Source organism: Carcharodon carcharias, chromosome 7 (assembly GCF_017639515.1).
Source record: "Carcharodon carcharias isolate sCarCar2 chromosome 7, sCarCar2.pri, whole genome shotgun sequence".
Lineage (NCBI taxonomy): Eukaryota > Metazoa > Chordata > Chondrichthyes > Lamniformes > Lamnidae > Carcharodon > Carcharodon carcharias.
The window spans coordinates 39535149-39558432 of record NC_054473.1 but is presented as its reverse complement, the minus strand read 5'-3'; the positions used below and the strand labels follow the sequence as shown (position 1 = coordinate 39558432).

Sequence of the window (23284 nt, the reverse complement as noted above, 5' to 3'; positions counted from 1 at the left end):
CTGACCTTCCCCTCTCCGACGCTCAATGAATTTCGGGCTTGACACGATGCTGATCTCTTCTTCCGCCGTCTTCATCTCCGGGCTCACTTTGGGCAGGAGTCCTCTCCCCGTTCAATGGATCCTTTTACCCACCTCCAATATTCTCCCTCCACCTGGACCCCTCCCTCTGGATTCTTACCTTCTCGATCTTTTCATTGAGAACTGTCGGCGCGACGTTAGTCGTCTCAATTTCTCTGCTCCTCTCACCCATTCTAATCTCTCTCTCTCTGAACTTACTGCACTCCGTTCTCTCAGGTCCAACCCTAACATTGTCATCAAACCCGCTGACAAGGGTGGTGCTGTTGTTGTCTGGCGCACTGACCGCTACCTCGCGGAGGCTGAGCGTCAACTCGCAGACACTTCCTCCTACCTCTCTCTGGACCATGACCCCACCACTGAACATCAAGCCATTGTTTCCAGGACCATCACTGACCTCATCTCTTCTGGAGATCTTCCTCCCACAGCTTCCAACCTGATAGTCGCCCAACCTCAGACGGCCCGCTTCTATCTCCTACCCAAAATCCACAAACAACACTGTCCCGGCAGACCGATCGTGTCAGCTTGCTCCTGCTCCACAGAACTCATTTCTCGTTATCTTGACTCCCTTCTCTCCCTTTGTCCAGTCCCTTCCCACCTACATCCGTGATTCCTCTGACACCTTACGTCACATCAACAATTTCCAGTTCCCTGGCCTCAACCGCTTCCTCTTCACCATGGAAGTCCAATCCCTCTACACCTCCATCCCCCACCAGGGTGGTCTGAGGACTGTTAGCTTCTTCCTCGAACAGAGGCCCGAACAATCCCCATCCACCACTACTCTCCTCCGTCTGGCTGAATTTGTTCTCACACTGAACAATTTCTCCTTCAACTCCTCTCACTACCTCCAAATAAAAGATGTGGCTATGGGTACCCGCATGGGCCCCAGCTATGCCTGTCTCCTTATGGGGTATGTGGAACATTCCTTGTTCCAGTCCTACTCCGGCCCCCTTCCACAACTCTTTCTCTGGTACATCGATGATTACTTCGGTGCTGCTTCATGCTCTTGTCAGGACTTGGAAAAATTTATTAATTTTGCTTCCAATCTCCACCCCTCCATCATTTTCACGTAGTCCATCTCTGACAATTCCCTTCCCTTCCTTGACCTCTCTGGCTCAATCTCTGGTGATATACTGTCCACCAATATCCATTACAAGCCTACTGACTCCCACAGCTACCTCGACTACAGCTCCTCACACCCCGCTTCCTGTAAGGACTCCATCCCATTCTCTCAGTTCCTTCGCCTCCGTCGCATCTGTTCTGATGATGCTACCTTCAAAAACAGTTCCTCTGACATGTCCTCCTTCTTCCTTAAGCGAGGTTTTCCACCCACGGTCGTTGACAGGGCCCTCAACCGTGTCCGGCCCATCTCCCGCACATACGCCCTCACGCCTTCTCCTCCCTCCCAGAAACATGATAGGGTCCCCCTTGTCCTCACTTATCACCCCACCAGCCTCCGCATTCAAAGGATCATCCTCCGCTATTTCTGCTAACTCCAGCATGATGCCACCACCAAACACATCTTCCTTCACCCCCGCGTCGGCATTCCATAGGGATCGTTCTCTCTGGGACACCCTGGTCCACTCCTCCATCATCCCCTGCTCCTCAACCCCCACCTATGGTACCTCCCCATGCCCACGCAAAAGATTTAACACCTGCCCCTTCACTTCCTCTCTCCTCACCGTCCAAGGGCCCAAACACTCCTTTCAAATGAAGCAGCATTTCACTTGCATTTCCCCCAACTTAGTCTACTGTATTTGTTGCTCCCAATGTGGTCTCCTCTACATTGGAGAGACCAAACGTAAACTGGGCGACCGCTTTGCAGAACACCTGCGGTCTGTCCGCAAGAATGACCCAAACCTCCCTGTCGCTTGCCATTTTAACACTCCACCCTGCTCTCTTGCCCACATGTCTGTCCTTGGCTTGCTGCATTGTTCCAGTGAAGCCCAACGCAAATTGGAGGAACAGCATCTCATCTTCCGACTAGGCACTTTACAGCCTTCCGGACTGAATATTGAATTCAACAACTTTAGATCTTGAGCTCCCTCCTCCATCCCCACCCCCTTTCTGTTTCTTCCCCCTTCCTTTTGTTTTTTCCAATAACTTATATAGATTTTTCTTTTCCCACCTATTTCCGTTATTTTTAAATCTTTTATGCCCCCCCCCCACCCCCACTAAAGCTATACCTTGAGTGCCCTACCATCCATTCTTAATTAGCACATTTGTTTAGATAATATCACCAACTTCAAACACCTGTGTTCTTTTGTCCGTGACATCTTTTGATTATCTGCTCCTATCACTGCTTGCTTATCCCTACAACCACACCCCCCCCTCCACTTCTCTCCCCCACCCAAACCCCCCCTCCCCCACCTTAAACCAGCTTATATTTCACCCCTCTCCTTGGATTCACCTAGTTCTGTTGAAGGGTCATGAGGACTCGAAATGTCAACTCTTTTCTTCTCCGCCGATGCTGCCAGACCTGCTGAGTTTTTCCAGGAAATTCTGTTTTTGTTTTGGATTTCCAGCATCCGCAGTTTTTTTGTTTTTTATCACTTTAAGGATAGCTAGATATCTACAATAGAAGGATATGCTGATTAGTTAGATGAAGTAGGGTGGGAGGAAGCATGTGTGGAGCATAAACACCATCATAAACCGATTGTCTTGTGTTGTAAAATTTATGTAATTTAATAAATCCTAGTTCAGTCATATTTATTAACATCTCAAGGATAAATGCTGATGTGCTACATTTGAAATCTTTAATGCATTTTACATTATGACTAGTAGCGACCAGCTTAAGCCTGCAGGTTCTCCTGTGGATATTAGTTGTGGTTGCTGCAGTCATATGTTCATGGGTACAGATATGGTCAACTAAATTTCACTCAAAGGAAATAAGTACTTGTATTTATGTAGCACCTTTCATGCCGTAAGGATATCTCAAAGTGCTTTGCAGCCATTTAAGCATTTTTGAAGTGTAGTGATTATTTTAAAGCCAAACAAGGTGGCAGATTTTGCACACCCACAGGTCCCAGATCATTTATTAACTGAAGCATAAGAGCAGGGAGGTTTTTTAGAACTGTAATACACCACTAATTAGGCCACAGAACATTGTGTACAGTTCTGGTCACAGCATTACAGGAAGGATGTGATCACAGTAGAGTGTACAGAGGAGTTTTATGAAGATGTTACCAGGAATGGAGAACTTTAGCTCTGAGGAAAGATTGGATTGGCTTGGCTTGTTTTCTTTGGAGCAGAGGAGGCTGTGGGTAGGTTTTTAAAATTGAAGAACCTAGATAGTGGACAGGAGGGACCCATTTTCTTTAGCAAGGAAGCCAATGGGGGCTGGGGGTGGGGGCCACGCATAGATTTAAAGTAATTGGCAGAAGAATTTAGAGGAGAGTTGAGGATGTAAAATGTTTTCACCCAGAAGATGGTGAGGATCTAGAACTTACTGTCTGATAGGCTGGTAGGGACTGAAGCTCTTAGTGCATTTAAGTAGTACTTGGCAAAGACATAATGGGCTAACTGGCCTGCCTAGGCAATGTCAATCTTGGTGTATTTTTTTAATTACGTTTTAACGAAGTAACCAATCCCATCAAAAATTGGATGTATAATACAAGATGAAGGGTAAAGTAAGGTAATTTTGAATTTTGCCTGGTTTTAAACTGGAGGGCCTTGGCTAAATGTTTTCTTTAGAAGATTAACTTTATATGATGGAGCTACAGTTAGATAAAGTGGGCTCTGTGTGGAATAGGCCTTTTCTCCATCTATATTTTAACATCTTTTCTAAAATGCAATTTGTGACAAGCAACAGATTTTTAATATTACAACTTAAAGTCCCTCGAAACAATACAGATTTAAATCAGATTCTGTCTGTTCAGTTGCAAAGTTGACTTAAACGTAGTCACTGAATTTTTTTTAAAATTCAGTGGCTATGTTTAAATCAAAGTCAGTTAAGTTAAAATTCATTCATGAGATGTGGGCATCACTGGCAAGGCAGCACATCCCCAATTTCCCTTGAAGATGGTAGTGTTCTGCTTTCTTGAGCTACTGCAGTCTGTGGTGAAGGTACTCATGCGATCCCGTTAGGGAATTGTAGGATTTTGACCCAGTGATTGTGAAGCAACAATGATATAATTCCAAGTCAGGGTAGTGTGTGACTTTGGGAAATCTGCAAGTGATGAGCTTCTTTCTCTTTTCCTAGGTGGTAGAGGTCGCAGATTTGGAGGTGCTGTTGAAGCAACCTTGAGTTACGCCATATTGCAGTGATGGCGGTGTATGGAGTGAATGCTTAAAGTTGTGGATGAGGTGCCCACTAAGAGGATTGCAATGTCCTGAATGGTCTTTGAACTGCTTGACGAAGCTGCACTTATCTGGGCAGATGGAAAATATTCCATCACATTCCTGACTTGTGGTTTGTAAAAGGTGGACTTTGGGAGCTGTCAATCAACGTATAATACCCAGCTTCTGTTACGAAAGCAAAATACTGCAGATGCTGGAAATCGGAAATAAAAAGTGCTGGAAAAAGTCAGCAGGCCTGGCAGCATCTGTGGAGACAGAAACCGAGTTAACATTTTGAGTCCAAAATGGTGACTTTTCCTTAAATAAAAGTGCAGGGATATTAACTAATATGATTGAACTAGGATTTACTTGCATATTGGACTTGAAGTGTTAACACTGTTTCTCTCCCCACAGATGTTGTTAGACCTACTGAGTTTTTCCAGCACTTTGTTTTTATTTACCCAGCCTCTGACTTCTTGTAGACACAGTATTTATATGGCTGGTCCAGGTAAGTCCCTGTTCACTGGTGACCCAGAGGATGTTGACTGGGGGGGAATTTGCGATGGTGACGGGGTTGAATGTGTGGTGGTTACCATTTTCCTTGTGGAGATGGTCATTGTTTGGCACTGGCAAAGATGTCACTTATTAGTCGAAACCTGAATGTTGTGCAGGTCTTGCTGCATTTCAACATGGGTTGCTTAATTATTTGAGGTGTTGTGAATGGATACTGTAATCGTTAGTGAAATCTTCCCTTTTGACATAATTATGGAGGGAAGATGATTGTAGCAGCAGGAGATGGTTGGGCCTAAGACACCCCCCACCCCGCCTCAGGAATTCTTGCAGCGATATCCTAGAACTGAGATGATTGACCTCCAACAGTTACCAGAGTTATCATCCTGTGTATCTCCAGCCAATGGAGTTTTCCCCCAGTTCACATTGTTGCAGTTTCACTGGGGCACCTTAATGCTATATTTAGTCATGCTTCCTTGATGTCGAGGGCAGTCACTCTCACGTCACCTCTGGAATTCAGCTGTTCTGCACGTAGGCACCTTGGCTGAAATGAGGTCTCAATCTTGGTAAAACCCAAACTGACTATTTGGTTGTTACTGAATGGCGATTAATAGAACTCGAACCTTTTTGCCCTTGGCCTGCTGCAATGTTCCAGTGAAGCTCAGTACAAATTCGAGACTGGCACTTCACAGTCTTCTGGACTCAACATTCAGTTCAGCAATTTTGGATCGTAATTTTTTTGTTCCTGTTTTCCATTTTTCTTTGGTTTCTTTTTCTCTTTCTCTCTCATTTATGGATGTGGGTGTCACTGGCGGGGCCAGCATTTATTGCCTCTTGTTCAGAGGGCATTTAAGAGTCAACCACATTGCTGTGGGTCTGGAGTCACATGTAGGCCAGGTAAGGACATCAGATTTCCTATGAGTTTTCACAACAATCGGCAATGGTTCATGGTCATCAGATTTTTAATTCTAGATTTTTATTGAATTGAAATTCCACCATCTGCCATGGTGGGATTCCAACCCAGGTCCCCAGAGCATTACCCTGGGCCAATGGATTACCAGCCCAGTGACAATACCACTATGCCACCACCTCCTCATTTCCTTTACTTTGCTTTTGGATAGCAACTATTCGGGATCCTGTCATTCACACCGCCTATAGACATGCCTTTGGTTTCTTTTCTTGTCCCATTACTATTTCCATTTCTTTGCAACATTAAAGCTTTTGTCATTAAATCCCTTCTGTCTTCCATCCTATTATAGACTTTCCCTTTTGTTGTTCTTCCTACCCTCCTCTTTCACTTAATTAAAACATATTACATTTCTTGTCCAGTTCTGATGAAGGGTTGCAGATCTGAAATGTTAACTGGTTTCCCCTCTGCAGACGCTGCCAGGCCAGCTGAGTATTTCCAGAATTTTCTGTTTTTATTTCAGAGTTCCAGCATCTGCAGTATTTTGCTTGTGCCATTAATAGCATTTGATGGCATGTTCCATCACAGTTGCTGATTGAGAATAGGCTGATGGAGTGGTAATTGGCTTGGTTGGATTTGTCCTGCATTTTGTGGACAGGGCATATTTAGGCAATTTTCCACCTTGGGCAGATGCCAGTGTTGCATCTGCGCTGGACCAGCCTGGCGAGAGGTCTGACTGGTCCTCAGCACAACAGGTCAGATGTTTTTGGGGTCTATAGTCTTTGCTGTCCACAGTGTGCTTGGCTATTTTGGACATTACGTGGAGTGAATTAAATTGGCTGGAGACATGCCTTTGTTGTGGTTGGGACCTCAAAAGGAGGCTAAGATGGATCATCACTTGGCACTTCTGGCTGTAGATGTTTGCAAATGGTGCTGGGCTCTGAGTTCATGGAGCCTCCGCTTCCTGTTTGTTACGTAATTGTGTGCCACCCTTCAAAATGGATGTGACGGATCTGCAGAGCTTTGATCCATTGATTGTGGGATTGCCTAGCTTGTCTATAGCATATTGCTGCTATTTAGCCCGTGCATAATCCTGCCAGTGTTTGGCATCTACCCAAGTCAGAAAATTGCCTAAATACGCCCTGTCCACAAAATGCAGGACAAATTCAACAAGCCAATTATAACCCCATCAGCTTATTCTCAATCAGCAACTGTGATGGAACGTGGCATTAAATGGCACAAGCAAAATACTGCAGGTGCTGGAAATTTGAAATAAAAACAGAAAATTCAGGAAATACTCAGCTGGCCTGGCAGCATCTGCAGAGAGAGGAACAGTTAACATTTTTAGGTCTGCACCAGGTCAGCACCTCATTTTAAGCCGCACCTGATGCTGCTCCTTCTATACCCTCCTTTACTTCCCGTTGAATTACAGTTGGTCCCATGGCTTAATGGTAATGGTAGTTTGAGGGATTTCTTGAGCTATGAGGTTACAGATTGTGGTGGTATACAGTTCTGCTGTTGGCTCACAGCATCTCACGTTTTGAGCTGCTAAATCTAATCTGAATCTTGTCCTATTTAGCACAGTGGTTGTGCCACACAATACGAGTCTCTGTACTACTTGGGTATGGATGCATAATGTACTGCTAGCTAGTGACTGTTAACTAAAATATCTGGTCTGGTCAGCTTAAACAGTGACTGTCTGCGTGCTCTAATTGTGTAAACTCAGTCATACCAGAATCTGTCTCTAGCAACCCATCTTAAGCTAGGGCTGTTACATAATACTCTAGAACAGATACACTTACAACTTGTTTTCTTGGAGACCTGAGGCTGGATTAAAGATGTCTGTTTGAAATTGGCTAATTCAGCATAGTTTGTGGCTGTTTAAAGCTTTTCTCATGGGTCATCAGATTTTAAAACCGTTTTTAAACTGCTTTCTGAACCTATCATGGTACCAACAGAGATTTATATATATATAGACCTCCAGGTGTTTCTGTTCCTGCACTCTCTTTAAAATTGTCATTTGGTTTATATTGCCTGTCTTCCTACCAAAATATATAATTCCACACTTCTATGCATTAATTTTCATCTGTATGCCTCCCATTTCAATTGGAAATTATACCTTGTAAATACATAAAATAGTGACCCCAATACTGATCTGGGGAATACCACTGTATTTATCCCTCCAGTCTGAAAAGCAATTGTTCACCACTACCTGCTTTCTGTCCCTTAGTCAATTTTGGATCCATACCTTTAACTCCAAGAACTTCAGTTTTGCTAACAAGCCCATTGTACTTTTTGATCAAGTCCATAAATGTCTCAGTCCACTTCATTACATCATCAATGAACTTGATCAAATCAGTCAACAAGATTTGCCTTATGGCATACTTTTCCAAATTGAAGTTAATTTCTGTCTTTGTTATGGCTCAAAACTTTCCACTACTAAAAGTGTTTGAGTAGATATCTATCTTCTCTGTTAAAGGCTTTTGTTCCCCCTGCCTTTGGTTTTAAAAAACCCAACAGGTAACTTATTTACTTCGCATTATTGTGTGCAAAATGAACAATATGACATTTTTTTTCCCCTGTGGCAGTGTGCATCTTTTTGGTAGTATGGCTGATTTTAGGAATTTAGCTTGTGGAGATCTTTGGATGTATGCAGCAGCACATCTTGCATATCGAAGTGCTTTCACGATAACTCAATGATTTGTACATCAAGTCTTTTAGCAAAAAACAAAATACCTACTGATACATTGCAGTCTACAGTAACAAAAATGTTCACAATACAAAGTAACGGAAAAATAAAGTAACACTGAAAATGTGCTGTTGTTGTATTAATTGAATAAATTTGTTTTCAGAGCTTTGTCAACTGGTGCCAGTGGGCTCCAGGGAATTTAAACAAGACATCTTGAAAATTCTCAATTCATCTTGCTTGGATGCTTCATCCAGTTCTAACTTCAACTATGTGAAAGCTAGTATGGTTCACAATGAACGATTAGAAAAAGAGGTTAGTAAATTTCATCATTTTGACTTAATTTGTTACATATGTTCTTTCCAGGTTGCACCCATTTGAGTTAAATGTTTTTTTTAAAATTCCCAGTACATGGAAAAAAGGAAGGAGCTGAGAAATGAGGGTCGAACCGAAAAGGAGTTGGTGGAATCATATGCATTCTTGCTCCTTGATGCTTCACAGGTACATATCACATCTCTATTTTGTGAAATGTTTAAAACTAGCCTGCTGGGTGCTGCTTTTATGTTGCCCATGTTGTCAACTGAGCCACTTATCAACAGTTGATATTTGTGCAACAGGTGCTTTTGCCTATGTTTAGCTTCCAACACATTCATATGAATCATGTTAAATCCAAATATGCCTGAGTCAATGTTGGACTTCAGTCACCATTGGATTGCACCACTCCATAAATTGCACGTGATAGCTTTAACTTAAATTTGAGAATTTTCTTTGTTCTAATTCTGTCCTCTGATGCCAAACGAATTCATAAAAGTATTTGCATATAATTCAAGCAGTGTGACAAAACTGAGTGCAAGTCTGCACATGCCAATTAATGACTGCTGCCAACAAGCTCAAGTGTCCACTCTGGAAATTTTTAACAGTTAACATCCAGGATCTCTATACTTATGTATTTATTGTTGTCTGTTAGTGCAGTGTTATTCACCTAATTGAAAATTTGGAATTGCATACCAATTACTATTCATTTAAGCAGCCCTCACACTTTGTAGGGGTGAAGCCAAATTTGATTGGTTCTGCAGAAGTCAAATGCTAAGCATGTAAAAATGTCATGACATTGCAGTTAAGAGGTGTTAAGAGGTTTACCCATGTTTTATATGAAGTCCAGGTCCAGTGCCGTGATGCCAGCTTGTTCTCCAAGCACAAGTTTACATTTGCTGCTCCTCTTGTTGCTCCCAAATTCCCTCATGTTTGGCAACATCAATCTGTCATAGGCCAATAAAAATATAAATACTTCTTTAAAAATGGATTTTCCACCCTGCTGTTATCTTCCTTCTAAAGTCATAGAAAGCATTTTTGCTTTAATCTCATTCCATTTACTCCCTGTTGTGAGCTTCCAAGATAAACCACCTTCCCCACCCGCAATGCTAAGACCTTGTTGATTGAATTTAGTAATATCCAGAGTGACCTACATTATGAATTGCTGTCCCTTCCCCAAATCTTTGACTTAATTTCAATTGACAACTCCATCCCTTGGTTTCACTGCACAGCAATGACACTGCTGTTTTGTGGTTTCACTCCTCTTGAGTCATAATTACTATATGTCCTCTAGTGCCATCATGTCCACATCTAATATAGCTTTGGAGTCCAAAATTGGAGAACCACTTAGCATCATAATTCAGAAGGGTGGCACCTGAGTTGACCGAATTCTCCATCAACTCCAGGGCTGTTGTCATTCTATAATTGGCTATCTGGCATTAATATATGGATGAGCCAAATGATCCTCTAGTTAATTTTTGTCAAAACTGAATACATCCATTTCAGCTACTGAAAGTACCTGCATTCCTTGATTGACTTCTCTGGCCACCACCTTGCAACAAGCCTAAAGGTGCTCATTCCTAGACTTGACTCCCTGCATTGTTTTCTTTTTCTCCTCTCTCTGTCTCCAAAGGTTTGTTCCTCTCCCTTGCTCCAGTTCTCTATGTGTCATAAAATAGGCTTCAAAATCTTTGTCCTTTCACCTCCTCACCCATAAACTGTCTAATCATGTGTCCCTTTGCTTCCATAAAACTTGCATGTTTCTTTTTCCATTTATGGCTGCTCCCTTAACATCATGCTTCCCCTGCTTTCAAAAGTCTGTTAAACACCCTTAATTTGGCTATGCTTTTACTCCTTCCTAATTGCTCTGCTCTTTCCCTGTTGCTTCTATATTGCTGTGTTAAGTGTTTTGAAGCATGTCTGTGACATACTACAGAAAAGTATTGGTCACTGATCCTTCAGAGGAACAAAATTAATTTCAGCATGCTGCTGGTTCACAGAGAAGGTCAATCGTCACAGCACAGAAGGTCGCCGTTTGGTTTACTGATTTCATGCTGGCTCTTTAAAGCAATCGAGTTGGTGCTCTGCTGTATCCCCTGGCCCTGAAAGTTGATTTCTTTCACGTGCCTGCCCAATTTTCTTTTGAAATCATTGATCATCTCCACTTCTACAACTGTCTGACCTACAGGTCATTACCATGTGTCGCATTTTTTTTTAAAGTTTTTCTCTTATATCCTCTATCTCTTGCTCAAACCTTAATTGGCTTAGCAATGGGAACAGGTTTCTTAGCCTACCTTGTCTAAGCCTGCCATAATCTTGTACGCCTCTAAATCAGTGGTTCTCAAATTTTTTTCATCTGCGGACCATTTAGGCAATGTAAAAGCTCCTGCGGACTGCTTACCAGTCCTACCCCACTGGCTTTCGCTTGTCACAACAACAAAAATCCTTTAGAATTAATGGGAAGAATGGTGCTGCTTTTGATGAGGTGATGTATGGTTCTAAGCTGGAGAACTGGAGTTTCATGTCAGACTCTACATTCAGCCAGTTCTTCCTCTTCGATTTCAATGTCATATTGAAAATTTGATCTTGCAGATGTATGTTGTTAGGAACAGGGGGAGGCGAAGGTGCACTGGCAATGTCACCGGGCTAGTAATCTAGAAGCCCGGGCTAATGTTCTAGGGACATGGGTTCAAATCGCACCACAACAGCTGGTGGAACTTAAATTCAATGAATAAATCTGGAATATAAAGCTAGTCTCAGTAATGATGACCATAACAACTACCATCAGTTGTAAAAAGCTGCCTGGTTCCTTTAGGGAAGGAAGTCTGTCATCCTTACCTGGTCTGGTTGACTGCTATTGCCCTCTGGTTTGCTAAGCCATTTCAATCAGTTCAAGGGCAATTAAGGATGGGGAAACAAATGCTGGCCTTGCCAGTGACACCCACGTCCCATGAAAGATAAAGAGAAAGGCACCCCAGAGATGTGCGCTGAGTCTAGGACACTCGGGCCATATTTAAAACCAAAAATTCATCAAACATTCCTCACCGAGTACTTCAGTGGCTTGCATTTTGTACCAGGCTGTGAACCACACTGAAATGCCCTATCAGATCTGTTTTGCTCCAAGGAGTACAACCCCAGCTTCTCCAAGCTGACCTTGTAGTTAAAATCCCTCATCCCTGGAAACGTCCTGGTAAATCTCCTCTGCACAGAACCAGGGACCTTGACATATTTCCCAAAATATGGTGACCAGAACTGTGCATTACTCCATTTGTGGCCTAATCAGAACTTTTTAAAGATTTCGTATAACTTCCCTGCTCTTGTACACAAAACAAAAATTGCTGGAAAAACTCAGCAGGTCCGACAGTATCTGTGGAGAGAAAGACAGTTAACGTTTTGAGTCTGTATGATGACTCTTCAGAACCTTTGAGTCATACGGACTTGAGGCGTTAACTCTGTCTTTCTCTCCGCAGATGCTGTCAGACCTGCTGAGTTTTTCCAGCAATTTTTGTTTTTATTTTAGATTTCCAGCATCCGTAGTATTTTGCTTTTATTCCCTGCTCTTGTATTTGATAGGTCCATTTGCGAAACATTCATTACAAAAGCAGGTTGGTGGAGAAAGCTAGCAAACCTATAGACCTAATCCTGTGCTTCCTAAACCCTTGAGGGAACATTAACCAGGCAACTATGAGATCACATAAGAGGACAGTAATGCGATGCCATTTAGTACTGATCCACAAATATTTTTTAAAATTTAAATATTTGTCTCCACATTTGGTTCAGCATCTTTCTTCCTCCCTGTACTTGGGATTTATGTAAGTTTGAGGCAATAAGCCTTTCTCATTTTTGTCCAGTGTTTGTGGTTAGTGCAAGTTTTTTATTAATTCATGGGATTTGTACGTCGCAAGGTCAGCAATTGTCCATCTCTAATTGCTCTTGAAGTGGGTGGTGAGCTGCCACCTTAAACTTGTGCAAATCCTTATGTAGACACACCCATGGTGCTGTTAGGGAGGGAATTCTAAAATTTTGACCCAGCGACAGTGAAGGAGTGGCAATAGGACCCTGGACCACATTGAAACAGATACCTTACCTCTCCAAAAGGTACCCTGGCTATCCAAACAAATCCACAAACATCAGAGCTTCTATCAGGTCTAATTTGCACATGTTGGGTTTTAGACACTGCTCACACAAAAACCACACGAGTGGAGGCAGCTTCCTCCGGGAATGGGCATGTGCGAATCCCAACCTGGCCCCATTCCTGCACCTGTGAAAATGATAGGTGCCCTGTTTGGGGGGGGGGGGGAATCGGATGGGCGACTTATGGATTCAGGCCTCTTCTGCCATTTTCGCAATGACAGAGAGGCTCTCTGAGAATGTTACCGTAGCTCACTACATGAACTCCATTCCCTTTGCCAGGATGTATTATGTCCATATGTGATCAAATAATCTTTATGGATTTAAGAATGTCCCAAAATAGATCTGTTTGCACTGTAGACAAAATTTCTGCTTGAAAATGAAGGCTGCCTCAGCTTGTAAACCCAATGGTCTCCTCTATCGTAATGCAGTCCTGTAGGCGAGGTGATAGTGACTGCCTTTGACATCAAGGCAGCATTTGACAGTGTGTGACATCAAGGAGCCCTAGCAAAACTGGAGTCAGTGGGAATCAGGGGCAAACTCTCTGCTGGTTGGAGTCATGCTTAGTGCAAAGGAAGATGTTTATGGATATTGGAGGTCAGTCATCTCAGTTCCAGGGCATCACTGCAGGAGTTTCTCAGTGTAGTGTCCTAGGCCCAACCCTCTTCAGCTGCTTCATCAATGACCTTCCTTCCATCATAAGGAAAAGGTCAGAAGTGGGGATGATTGCACAATGTGCAGCACCATTCACAGTGACTCGATACTGAAGCAATCCATGACCAAATGCAGCAAGACTTGGACAATGCTCAGGCTTGGGCTGACAAATGGCAAGTAACATTTACACTAAACAAGTGCCAGGCAATGACCATCTCCAACAAGAGAGAATCTAACCATCGCCCCTTGACATTCAGTGGCATTACTATCGCTGAAACCCCTACTGTCAACATCCTTTGGGGGGGGTGGGGAGGTGTGCCATTGACCGGAAACTGAACTGGACTAGCCATATAAATACTGTGGCTCCAAGAGCAGTTCAGAGGCTAGGAACCCTGCAGCAAGTAACTCACCACCTGATTTCCCCAAAGCCTGTCTACCATCTACAGGGCACAAATCAGGAGAGTGATGGAATACTCTCAACTTGCCTGGATGAATGCAGCTCTAATGACACTCAAGAAGCTTGACACCATGCAGGACAAAGCAGCCTGCTTGATTGGCACCCCGTCCACAAACTCCTTCCACCACTGACGCACAGTGGCAGCAGCGTGTACCACCTACAAGATGCAACTCCCAAACCCATGCCTGCTACCACCTAGAAGGACAAGAGCAGCAGATGCATGGGAACACCAGCACCTGGAAATTCTCCATCAAGCATCACACCATCCTGTCTTTGAAATGTATTGCTTTTCCTTCACTGCTGTTGGGTCAAAATCTTGGAGCTCCCTCCCTAACAGCACTGTGGGTGTAGTTAAACTACATGGGCTGCCGCGATTCAAGAAGGCAACTCACCATCACCACCTCGATGGCAGTTAGGGATGGGCAATAAATACTGGCCTAGCCAGTGATGCCCACACCCCAAGAATGAATTTTAAAATGGCATTTTCTCTTGTTTCAAATAATAAGACATTTGAAAGATTCACGCAGATGATGCAATTTTGGTTTCCTTGTTTCATTCCTGCAGCGTATCTTGTAACTTGTCTTTCAGTTTCACCTCGGCTCAAAATAGATAGGTGGAGGCCCTGGAGCGTGTGCGCTATAGGAGATCGCATGTGGCCACGCCTACTTACAATGTCATGACAACATTTATATGTGCACCCACAACAGTTAGTGCCCTCAGAATCAGCTAGGGAAGTTTTTTTTCTATATTGTGGAGGATGCATATGGTGAAAAACCTATAAAGTAGGTGCTCTTATTTTTTATTTTATTTATATGTTCAAAAATGAATCGATGACTTTTCAATAACCACTTTTTTTCCTGCTAGATTCCCATTATTTGTGAGAAAGGGTTGCCTGTGGGGCACTCCAAAGTAACAATTCTCGGAAATCCTACAATGGGTAAAAAAAATTTCTTCACTGAAACAGTAATTGGTATTTTTAAAGATGCATAGTGTTGTAAATTACCTTGCTTAATTTCTGACTGAAATTTTTGAACATTGAATTTTTTTCTCATTAACCTAATGAAAGTTTTTAAAACAATGACTGATGATTTGATGATTTCCACCATCCCCCTCCAGGTATTTACCTTTCAAAATACTGTGATGTACTTCAGCCCAATCCTTTGGATAGCGGAAGGAAGGCAGAGATGATAATTTTCAAAATTATAAAGGTAAAGTCTGACTCCATTTCTTCTAAGGCAGCTGTTTTTTCTATTTTGTTTCACTTCTCTTCTCCACCTACCCCAACCTCAGTTCATTCCTTTACAATGAAATACACTTATTCTATCTGTTTTACTGTTAGTTTGCAGGAGATCGAGGAATTAAGATTCCAGAGTTAAAATACAAAATTTTGTAGTGGAATGATCATTTTAATTTCTAATGTGGCACTGAATCTTTACTTGCTGAGGGAAGGCAGTAAGTGGAGGCTAGTTTGCTGGTCCTAGTCCTTGTATAAAGGGCAGGTCTGTGAACAGTTTGGAGCAGCATTGTGAGAGGCTGTGAATTGATCCCTGCCAAATTGCTCATTTGAAAATGATGCACTATATGATGCCTTTAACACACGTCTGATTTTGAATTGTTTACTTTTTCAGGGAAGGGTAAAAGCTGTTTTTGACAACACCACCAAGAATTTCACCCCTCCAACCCCAAAACACGATTGCCACGTTTTTAGAAACCTTAACCGGGTCATTTCGCTGTTCACTTACAGAGCATTTGACCTTACACAGGTACCTTTTGAAAACTTATGTATCTTAAAAGCTATGCATTGTAACTTCCAGTCCTAAAATGATAAATATTTGACTTGATTTGTTAGTACTTTTGGAAGGCTGAGAAATCAGTTTACTGTTGATGCCATGTGATTGAAAGGAACAGACAAATGCTTCATTAGTTTATTAATATTGTCACTTTCATTTTTCAGTTTTATCTCTATGAATTTGGAAATGAAGGCATAAGACAGTATCCAAGACATGTTTGCCCGTATGCCGTGGTATCCTTTGTTTACAAGGAAAATAAAATTCCCAAAATACCCAAACCACTTGTGCTTAGGTAAGGCAAGTGTGTGTGAGTTTTTATACTGTCAATATGAAAAGGGACTTCCTAGAGAGTAAGGCACAGTGTCAGCTCACGTAGTTAGGTATTTTGCAATTTTATTTGCGTGTTTTGGTTTCATCTGTCTGGAAAAATATTGATTTAGATGAGATCAACTGAGTGAGCACAGATGTGAGATTGAATCTTAGATTTCCTTGTGGCTCAATATCTCATAGACTGGTGAATTAACACATTAGGATAGGTTTATGGATCTCCAAATTATACTTCCTTTTATCTTGCATAGCTTCTATTGCCAGTTAGCCTCCTTAGTCTAAAACTAGCATTGCTGTGAAATGAATGATATTTTGGAGTGCAGAATTCTCTGGGTCATAGAATTTAATCTTCCAAAAACACCAATTAGTTCGTAATTTAAACAACAAACACCATTTCTGGTTCACCAGTCTTTACTTAAAGATTCTTACTAACTACTAACTGGCAAGTGATCAGCCTTGCAACAATTTTACAGAAATGGTGGACTAAGACGTTAGTGCTCAGGTTTGTTTTTGTTTAAGTATCAAGGTTATTGATTTGAAATATTTTATTAGCCTAATTTCAAAACTAGTGAGAAATTTCAAGCAGTTTAGCAAATTCGCATACAAAATTCTTTTAGATTTACACGGAAATTGAAGCACTTGTTAAAAATGAATAGTGTGCGCACCAACCAAGTAACTTAAGTGTGAAATGTATTTAAGTCTGTAAATATTTTCATATGCTAATCAGACCCACTTTACATTCTTGGACTGTCGTGAGTATTAATTTTTAATATTAAAACCATAAGTATAAATGAGACAGAACTGGGTGGAAAGTTGAAGATGCTGAATAGTTGGGTTTAGTGACAGTGACGGTGCTGCCTTTAGAAGGGAGGGAAAAAGAGAATCAAGTGCAGAAATGTTCCTAGTTTTGATGAATTTTCTTTTTAAAAAAACTCTTGCAGGGTATCTGATATTCCTTTTATAAGAAGCTTTAGTTGTTTTCAATGTTGGAGTAAGATTAAAGTAGCCCCCACTGCCATTGGAGGTAATAGGTCCAGAAGGCACTTGTAAGTCACAAAATGGCCAGGACAAAGGTAACCCTTCAGGTAACAGGCTACACTGCACAGTATCAACAACTATATGTACATCTGGTACCGGTTTTGGTAAAGTAGATACAGAAAGCCGATCCTCTCTCATGGTTCTGTTTCCTTATGGTTCTGTTTCTCAGCTAGTGAAACCCACATCCTGTGAATGAATTTTAAAAAAAAAAATTTTTTTAAAAAGTGGAACATTTCTCATGTTTCTGAAACCTCCTCTGTGTTCCGACAAAATAATGGAGAATGCAGTTAACTGTGGGACAGATTTTGTGCTGTGGTGAATGAACAATGTTAGCCATTCATTCCACTTTCACTTACTCACTGATTTTTATGGAGTTTTGCATTGTAACTTGCTGTAAATTAAAGAACCAAAATGGTACAGCCCCCTACAGGTGATCTGGGATTTGTGTGAACAAGGCAAGCAACTATGTATCTCCTTAACCAGTCAGATTGAAGAATTGTTAATGAGCATAGTCTAAACGAGGATAAAAGCAAAATACTGCGGATGCTGGAAATCTGAAACAAAAACAGAAAATGATGGAAAAACTCAGTTCTGGCAGCCCCTGTAGAGGGAAAGACAGTTAGCTTTTCAAGTCCCTATGACGACTTCAGTGCTGAAGAGAAGTGGAAATGTGATGAAATTTATACAGTTTGAGGGGGGTGGAGCAGAGATAGATAGGCCAGCGATAGGTGGGGACAGAGGAGAGATTGACAAAAATTCAACAACTTCAGACAATGAACTCTATCCTCACCCCTTTTTTGAGTCCTCCTTTCTACATTCATTTTTATTTTTTATCCTTTTTTATCCACTTATTTTTATTCATGGTCTTATCCCTCCTCCTATCCCATTTTCTATCATTTTTGAGTTGTTTTGTACAACATTAACTGTTTTCTGTAGTCATTCTTTCATAAAATATCAATATCTCCCCTCATACTCCCATACTATAGCTCACCCAAGTGGCCATTACTTATGACAGAAATGTCAGCAACTGCTCTGGTTTCTTCAAACATCAGTATGACCTGTAAAGTTCATAAGACAGGCTGCATTTCTCTTCCAATTCAGGCTATTTGTGAGGTGGGATTGCTAGTTATGTATAGTAATATGCTTTTCTTGCTCTTGCAGCATTGACGGCACCCAATCAGGTATGTTCATTCTCATTTGTATGTTTGGAATGGAAAATATCATATAGCAATATGTACTTGGTGGGTTTCCTTAATTTGGCTAGAACCAAAGTAGAATCAGATTTTTAACTTGAGGGCAGCCATGACCACATAAATCTAATAAATTTTCACAACTCGTAGCTTTGTCTTCAGTGGTAACCAGATTTGTTGTGTTGCATTTAGTGCTGTTCTAGTCACACCGAGCTTGACATGAGTCTTTAGCAGCTGGCAGTGGCACCAAAAGAACATTTCTGGTTTGCTAAGGCCAGGAAGACATTTTTAAAACAATGGATCTTATCAGTGAAATGAACTCAATTCATTTACTTTGTTGCTACTGACTGCAAGGGCCATGTATTGAGCTACTGAGGTGAAGTACAACATAAATGCAACTGTAGAATGGTTCAGTGAGCTTCATTACCATTTGAAAATTACGTCCACATTGGCAGCCTAATTATCAATTATTTAGTTCCTTATCTTGTAAGGCCTATGCTTAAAATTTCCAACTCAAACATCCGACTTGTGTTTCCCTGTCTGATCTTTCTGGTTGAATCTCAGCAGGGCTGCTTTGAGTATTCCATGCAGTGGGTTAGGTTCTGTGAAGAGCATGCTGACTGTGAGCTCATTTGTAAATACAGTCTTGTAATGAGCATTGCGCGCAAGATCTCTGGTGTTTGGTGGAGAATTTCTTTTCTCTGTGTTGTTTTCATTACATTTGTTTTTCAGGCGTTAAATTTGGGACATACATATATGCAGTCTTTAAAGTTTGCAGTCATTTTCTTAGGATATCTAATCTATTCCTTTTATTATTAGTAGTAAGCATTCTTTCTGTGCTTTTGTAATTACAGTAGTGGCAAATCAAGCCATTCTTTGTCTTTTCTCTCTTTCAAAGGCTATTATGGGTTCTTGGTTGCACTTGTTAGGATTCCACATTTCAGAAAGGAAGATTGCAAGATCTCTTGGCATCTTTAAAGTCGCCATCCTATATGCAGCTTTTTCATCTTTTTCAGAGTTAATTTGACATGTTTGGCTGCAGACTTTGGTTTCTTGCAGCATGGTTCTGAAAAGTGGTATACATGGTACACATGCACCTTTTTATTGTGAGACTCTTGAAATAGTTTAATTTAGTTGGTACAAAGGATTTCACACACGAAACTTGAGACCACTCTTTGGTTATAGTCAAATTAATAACATTTAGCACTGCACAGCTATATTATGTTAACTTCATCACTTTTTGCAGCAAGATCACCTTGTCCGTTGTTTACAGGATCGGTCACATTCTACTCGATGCTCTAAATTTTTATTTACTTTGAGTGTGTAATTATCACAGATGTTTGTAACAAAGATAAAATAACTTGCATCTAATATTTGATCACCCATATACTTCTGTACCCAATTTTCATGCTATGATTGATATGTATTTGAATTTGGGTTTAGTCAGCATTTCCATAGCACCTAATATAAAAACAAAATGCTGTGCATGCTGGAAATCTGAAAGAAAATCTGTGCTGGAAATAGCAGTTCTGGCAGCATCTGTGGAGAGAGGAACAGTTAACATTAACTGGTCAATTCTGAAGAAATCATATTTGTCTCAAAAATGTCAACTCTGACAACAGATGCTGCATGACTTGTTAAGTATTTCCAGCACTTTGTTTTTGCTTCTAATGTACCTAACCAGCTAAGCATTTAAGACTGCTCATCTCCTGGGAGATGAGCAATGTTTGAAAGTAACTTTTAGTTATTGGCCCCTCCACTACCTAAAGCAAATCTATTCTTTTATTTACTAGTTTTGTTGATCCTGTGTTTTTCTCATGTCCACCCTTGACCCAGCTTTCTGAAATTATCATTCCTCCTTTTGGTTTTATGAAAGTTTTCCTGGCCATTACAGTTATCGCATTTCAGACACAACCCTTCGTTCTTGAACCTTGATCACTTAAACTCCTCATCATCTCACTTGGGTTTATATCTCTATATTTTTCTGAAATTTGCTTTTTCTCCATGGTTAGCATTAACTAATTGCTCATCAAATGCTTAACTTTATTTTTTAACAGAACTTTTGAGAGTTAAAGGTTTTTGTCTGTTTAGGAAAGTCTTACACCATCTGGAAAGGACAACTAATGAACAAGGGGAGGTTTCTGTGCTTTGGCTTGTTACGATCAGCTACCCAGCCATTTATGCCATTCAAACTGTAAGTAGCAATGCTTTTATGCATTTTAGTTTTTTTTTCAATGGAGAAGTTTATGAATTAACTGAGAATGACCATATAGAATGATGAAGCCTAATTCTGGTCAAAAATAGAGTAGTATTTCAATTTCCTAAGCTGCACTGTTTTTGAAAGGGTTCCCTGGAAAGAGAAACTACAAAGCAGTGAAGTGCAAAGATTTTGTAATGGGTAAGGGCAGAAGAACTTGCTAATATCCTAATTCTGGTATGTTAAGTAATTTGTAGCTCTGAAATGTTAATTTTTAAAAAAGTTTAAAACCTGTCAAGAATGGTGTTTTGAGGGCACCCTATAATGTGCACATTGTAGTCATGGTGAAAAATCAAAATTATACGGTTCTGCAATAATTTATTAAGTCAGTTCAAAATGTGTCACTAAATCCTTTAGGCAATTTGAAGACTTTTACTATAACTGCCATTGTACAATGTGGGTGCACAAAGGTGGGATAATTTAAGTAGAAAAAGTCCTAAGTACTTCGACATAGAGCATACCATGCAGGAAATTGCAGTAATGGTTAAATGAAGCAAAATGGTGAGTGCTTAATAATGGATTGCTTCTGTAATGAGTCACAACGATGCAGCACAGATGGAGGCTGGTTAATTATCTTTTGAATGTTAACTATTGATCTTGTTCCACTGCCACTTAAAGCAGTACATTTTAGATCACAACTCACTCTGTAAAGAAAATGTTTCCTTATGTTGCCTCTGGTTCTTTTGCCAATTGCCATAAAAATGTGACCTCTGGTTACCACTTTTCTGCCTCTGGAAATGGTTTCTTTTCATTTACTGGTACTCTATCAGAACCATACGTGATTCTGAATACCTCTATCAAATTTCCTATTAATCTTCTCTTTTTAAGGAGACCAAACCCAGCTTCTCCAGTATCTTTATCTAACTGAAGTCTCTCATCCCTGGTACCATTCCAGCAAATCTCTTCTGCATCCTTTTCGAAGTCTTGACACCATTCCTAAAGTGTCCAGATTTGAACTCTAGTTGGGGCCTAACCAGTTTGAGGGTTTGGCATAACTTGCTAGCATTTTGTCTTCCAGTAGTAAAGCGAAGGATCCCAATGTCTTAACACTCTTTTCAACTTGCCCTGCCACCTTCAAGGATTTGTGTACATGTAACCTCAGTTCTCTGTCCCTGCATCTTGTTTAATATTATACAGTTTAGTTTTGATTGCATCTCATTCTTCATTCAAAATGCACTGCTTCACACTTGTGTTAAATTTCTTTTTTTAAAATTTGTTCATGGGATGTGGGCATTGCTGGAAAGGCCAGTAGTTTTTGCCCATCCCTAATTGCCCTTGAGAGCATTTGAGAGTCAACTACGTTTGCTGTGGGTCTAGTCACATGTAGACCAGACCAGGTAAGGATGGCAGGTTTCCTTTCCCAAACGTCATAGTGAACCAGATGGATTTTTACAACAATCAGTGGTTAGTTTCATAGTCCCATTAGTGAGACCATTTTTCAATTCCAGATTTTTTAATTAATTGAATTTAAATTCCACCAGCTGGCACGGTGAGATTTGAACCCATGACCCCAGGCCATAAGCCTGGGCCTCAGAATCACTAGTCCAAAGACATTACCACTGCACCCCTGTCTGTCGTGGGTCTGTCTCCTTGAAGTCTGTTACAATCCTCCTCATTGTTTACTGCATTTAAGCTTTATATCATCTGAAATTATTCCCTGTAAACCAGGTCTAGGACATTAATAAATGTCAAAAAGAATAGTATCAATCCTAGGGAACACCTTCCTCCGGTCTGAAAAACTGTTCACCACTACTCTCTGCTTTCTGTTTCCTAACCAATTTTGTATCCAGTGCTTCAATTTTACTAGCAAGCCTATTATGTGGTACTTCTGTCGAAAGCCTTTTATAAGTCCATATACACAGCATCAACTGCGCCACGCTCATCAGACTTCCCTTTTACATCATCAAAGAACTCTATTGTTAATCAAGTACCATTTAGATTAACAAACCTTTGCTGACTTTCATTTGTTAGTCCATACTTTTTTTTAAGTGCCAGTAAAATTTGGCCCAGGTTATTGCCTCTGATGTCAACAGTGGGAAATATTTTAAATTGACCAGTCTGTAGTTGCCAGGTTTATCCCCTCCCCTTTTATAAGCGGCGGTTTTAACATTTGCTGTTCCCCAATACTCTGGCACTGCACTCCTATCCAAGGAAAATTGTGGCCAGTCTCAGCAGTTTTCACCCTTGATATTCTCTAATGTATAGGATGCATCCCTTCTGCAATGGGTGACGTTTTTAATTCGAGGGCTGCCAACCTTTTAAGTTCTTCCTCTATCTGTTTGTATCCTATCTAATATCTGTGATGCCTCCTCCTTTTGCTGCTACATGGGCAACACTCACTTTGTTAATGAAGATGGATATAATGTATTCCTTCCATACCGTAACCATGCCCACTGCCTCCTTGAGAACACCTACTTTTTGGCTCCTAATCAAGTCCACCATCTCTGATTTATCTTTTTACTCTTTGTGTTTATAAAAGATTTTTGTTCCTTTTTATGATAGTTGCTGATCTATTTTGTCCTCTTTTTCATCCTATTCCATCTGTTTAGATCTTCTCTGTACTTTCTGTATTCAGCTTGGTTCTCTGCTGTATAATGAACCATACAATTGTCATACACCTCCGTTTCAGTCACACTCTTAACCTTTTCTATTTAGTCATCCAAGGGTCTCTA

The 23284-nt window shown here is 40.9% G+C and overlaps 1 protein-coding gene across 6 annotated transcripts in view; it reads left to right on the top strand.

Annotated features, from left to right (window-relative positions):
* Positions 1-23284, top strand: part of tasora (transcription activation suppressor a) — a 57457-nt gene that overhangs the window by 14922 nt on the left and 19251 nt on the right. For all 6 annotated transcript variants that reach the window (XM_041191153.1, XM_041191152.1, XM_041191154.1 and 3 more), the window contains exons 2-9: positions 8623-8771; positions 8865-8957; positions 14875-14947; positions 15127-15218; positions 15639-15773; positions 15965-16092; positions 18327-18346; positions 20447-20549. In XM_041191153.1, coding sequence (XP_041047087.1) covers positions 8623-8771; positions 8865-8957; positions 14875-14947; positions 15127-15218; positions 15639-15773; positions 15965-16092; positions 18327-18346; positions 20447-20549 — 793 coding nt within the window. The remainder of the gene's footprint in view (positions 1-8622; positions 8772-8864; positions 8958-14874; positions 14948-15126; positions 15219-15638; positions 15774-15964; positions 16093-18326; positions 18347-20446; positions 20550-23284) is intronic.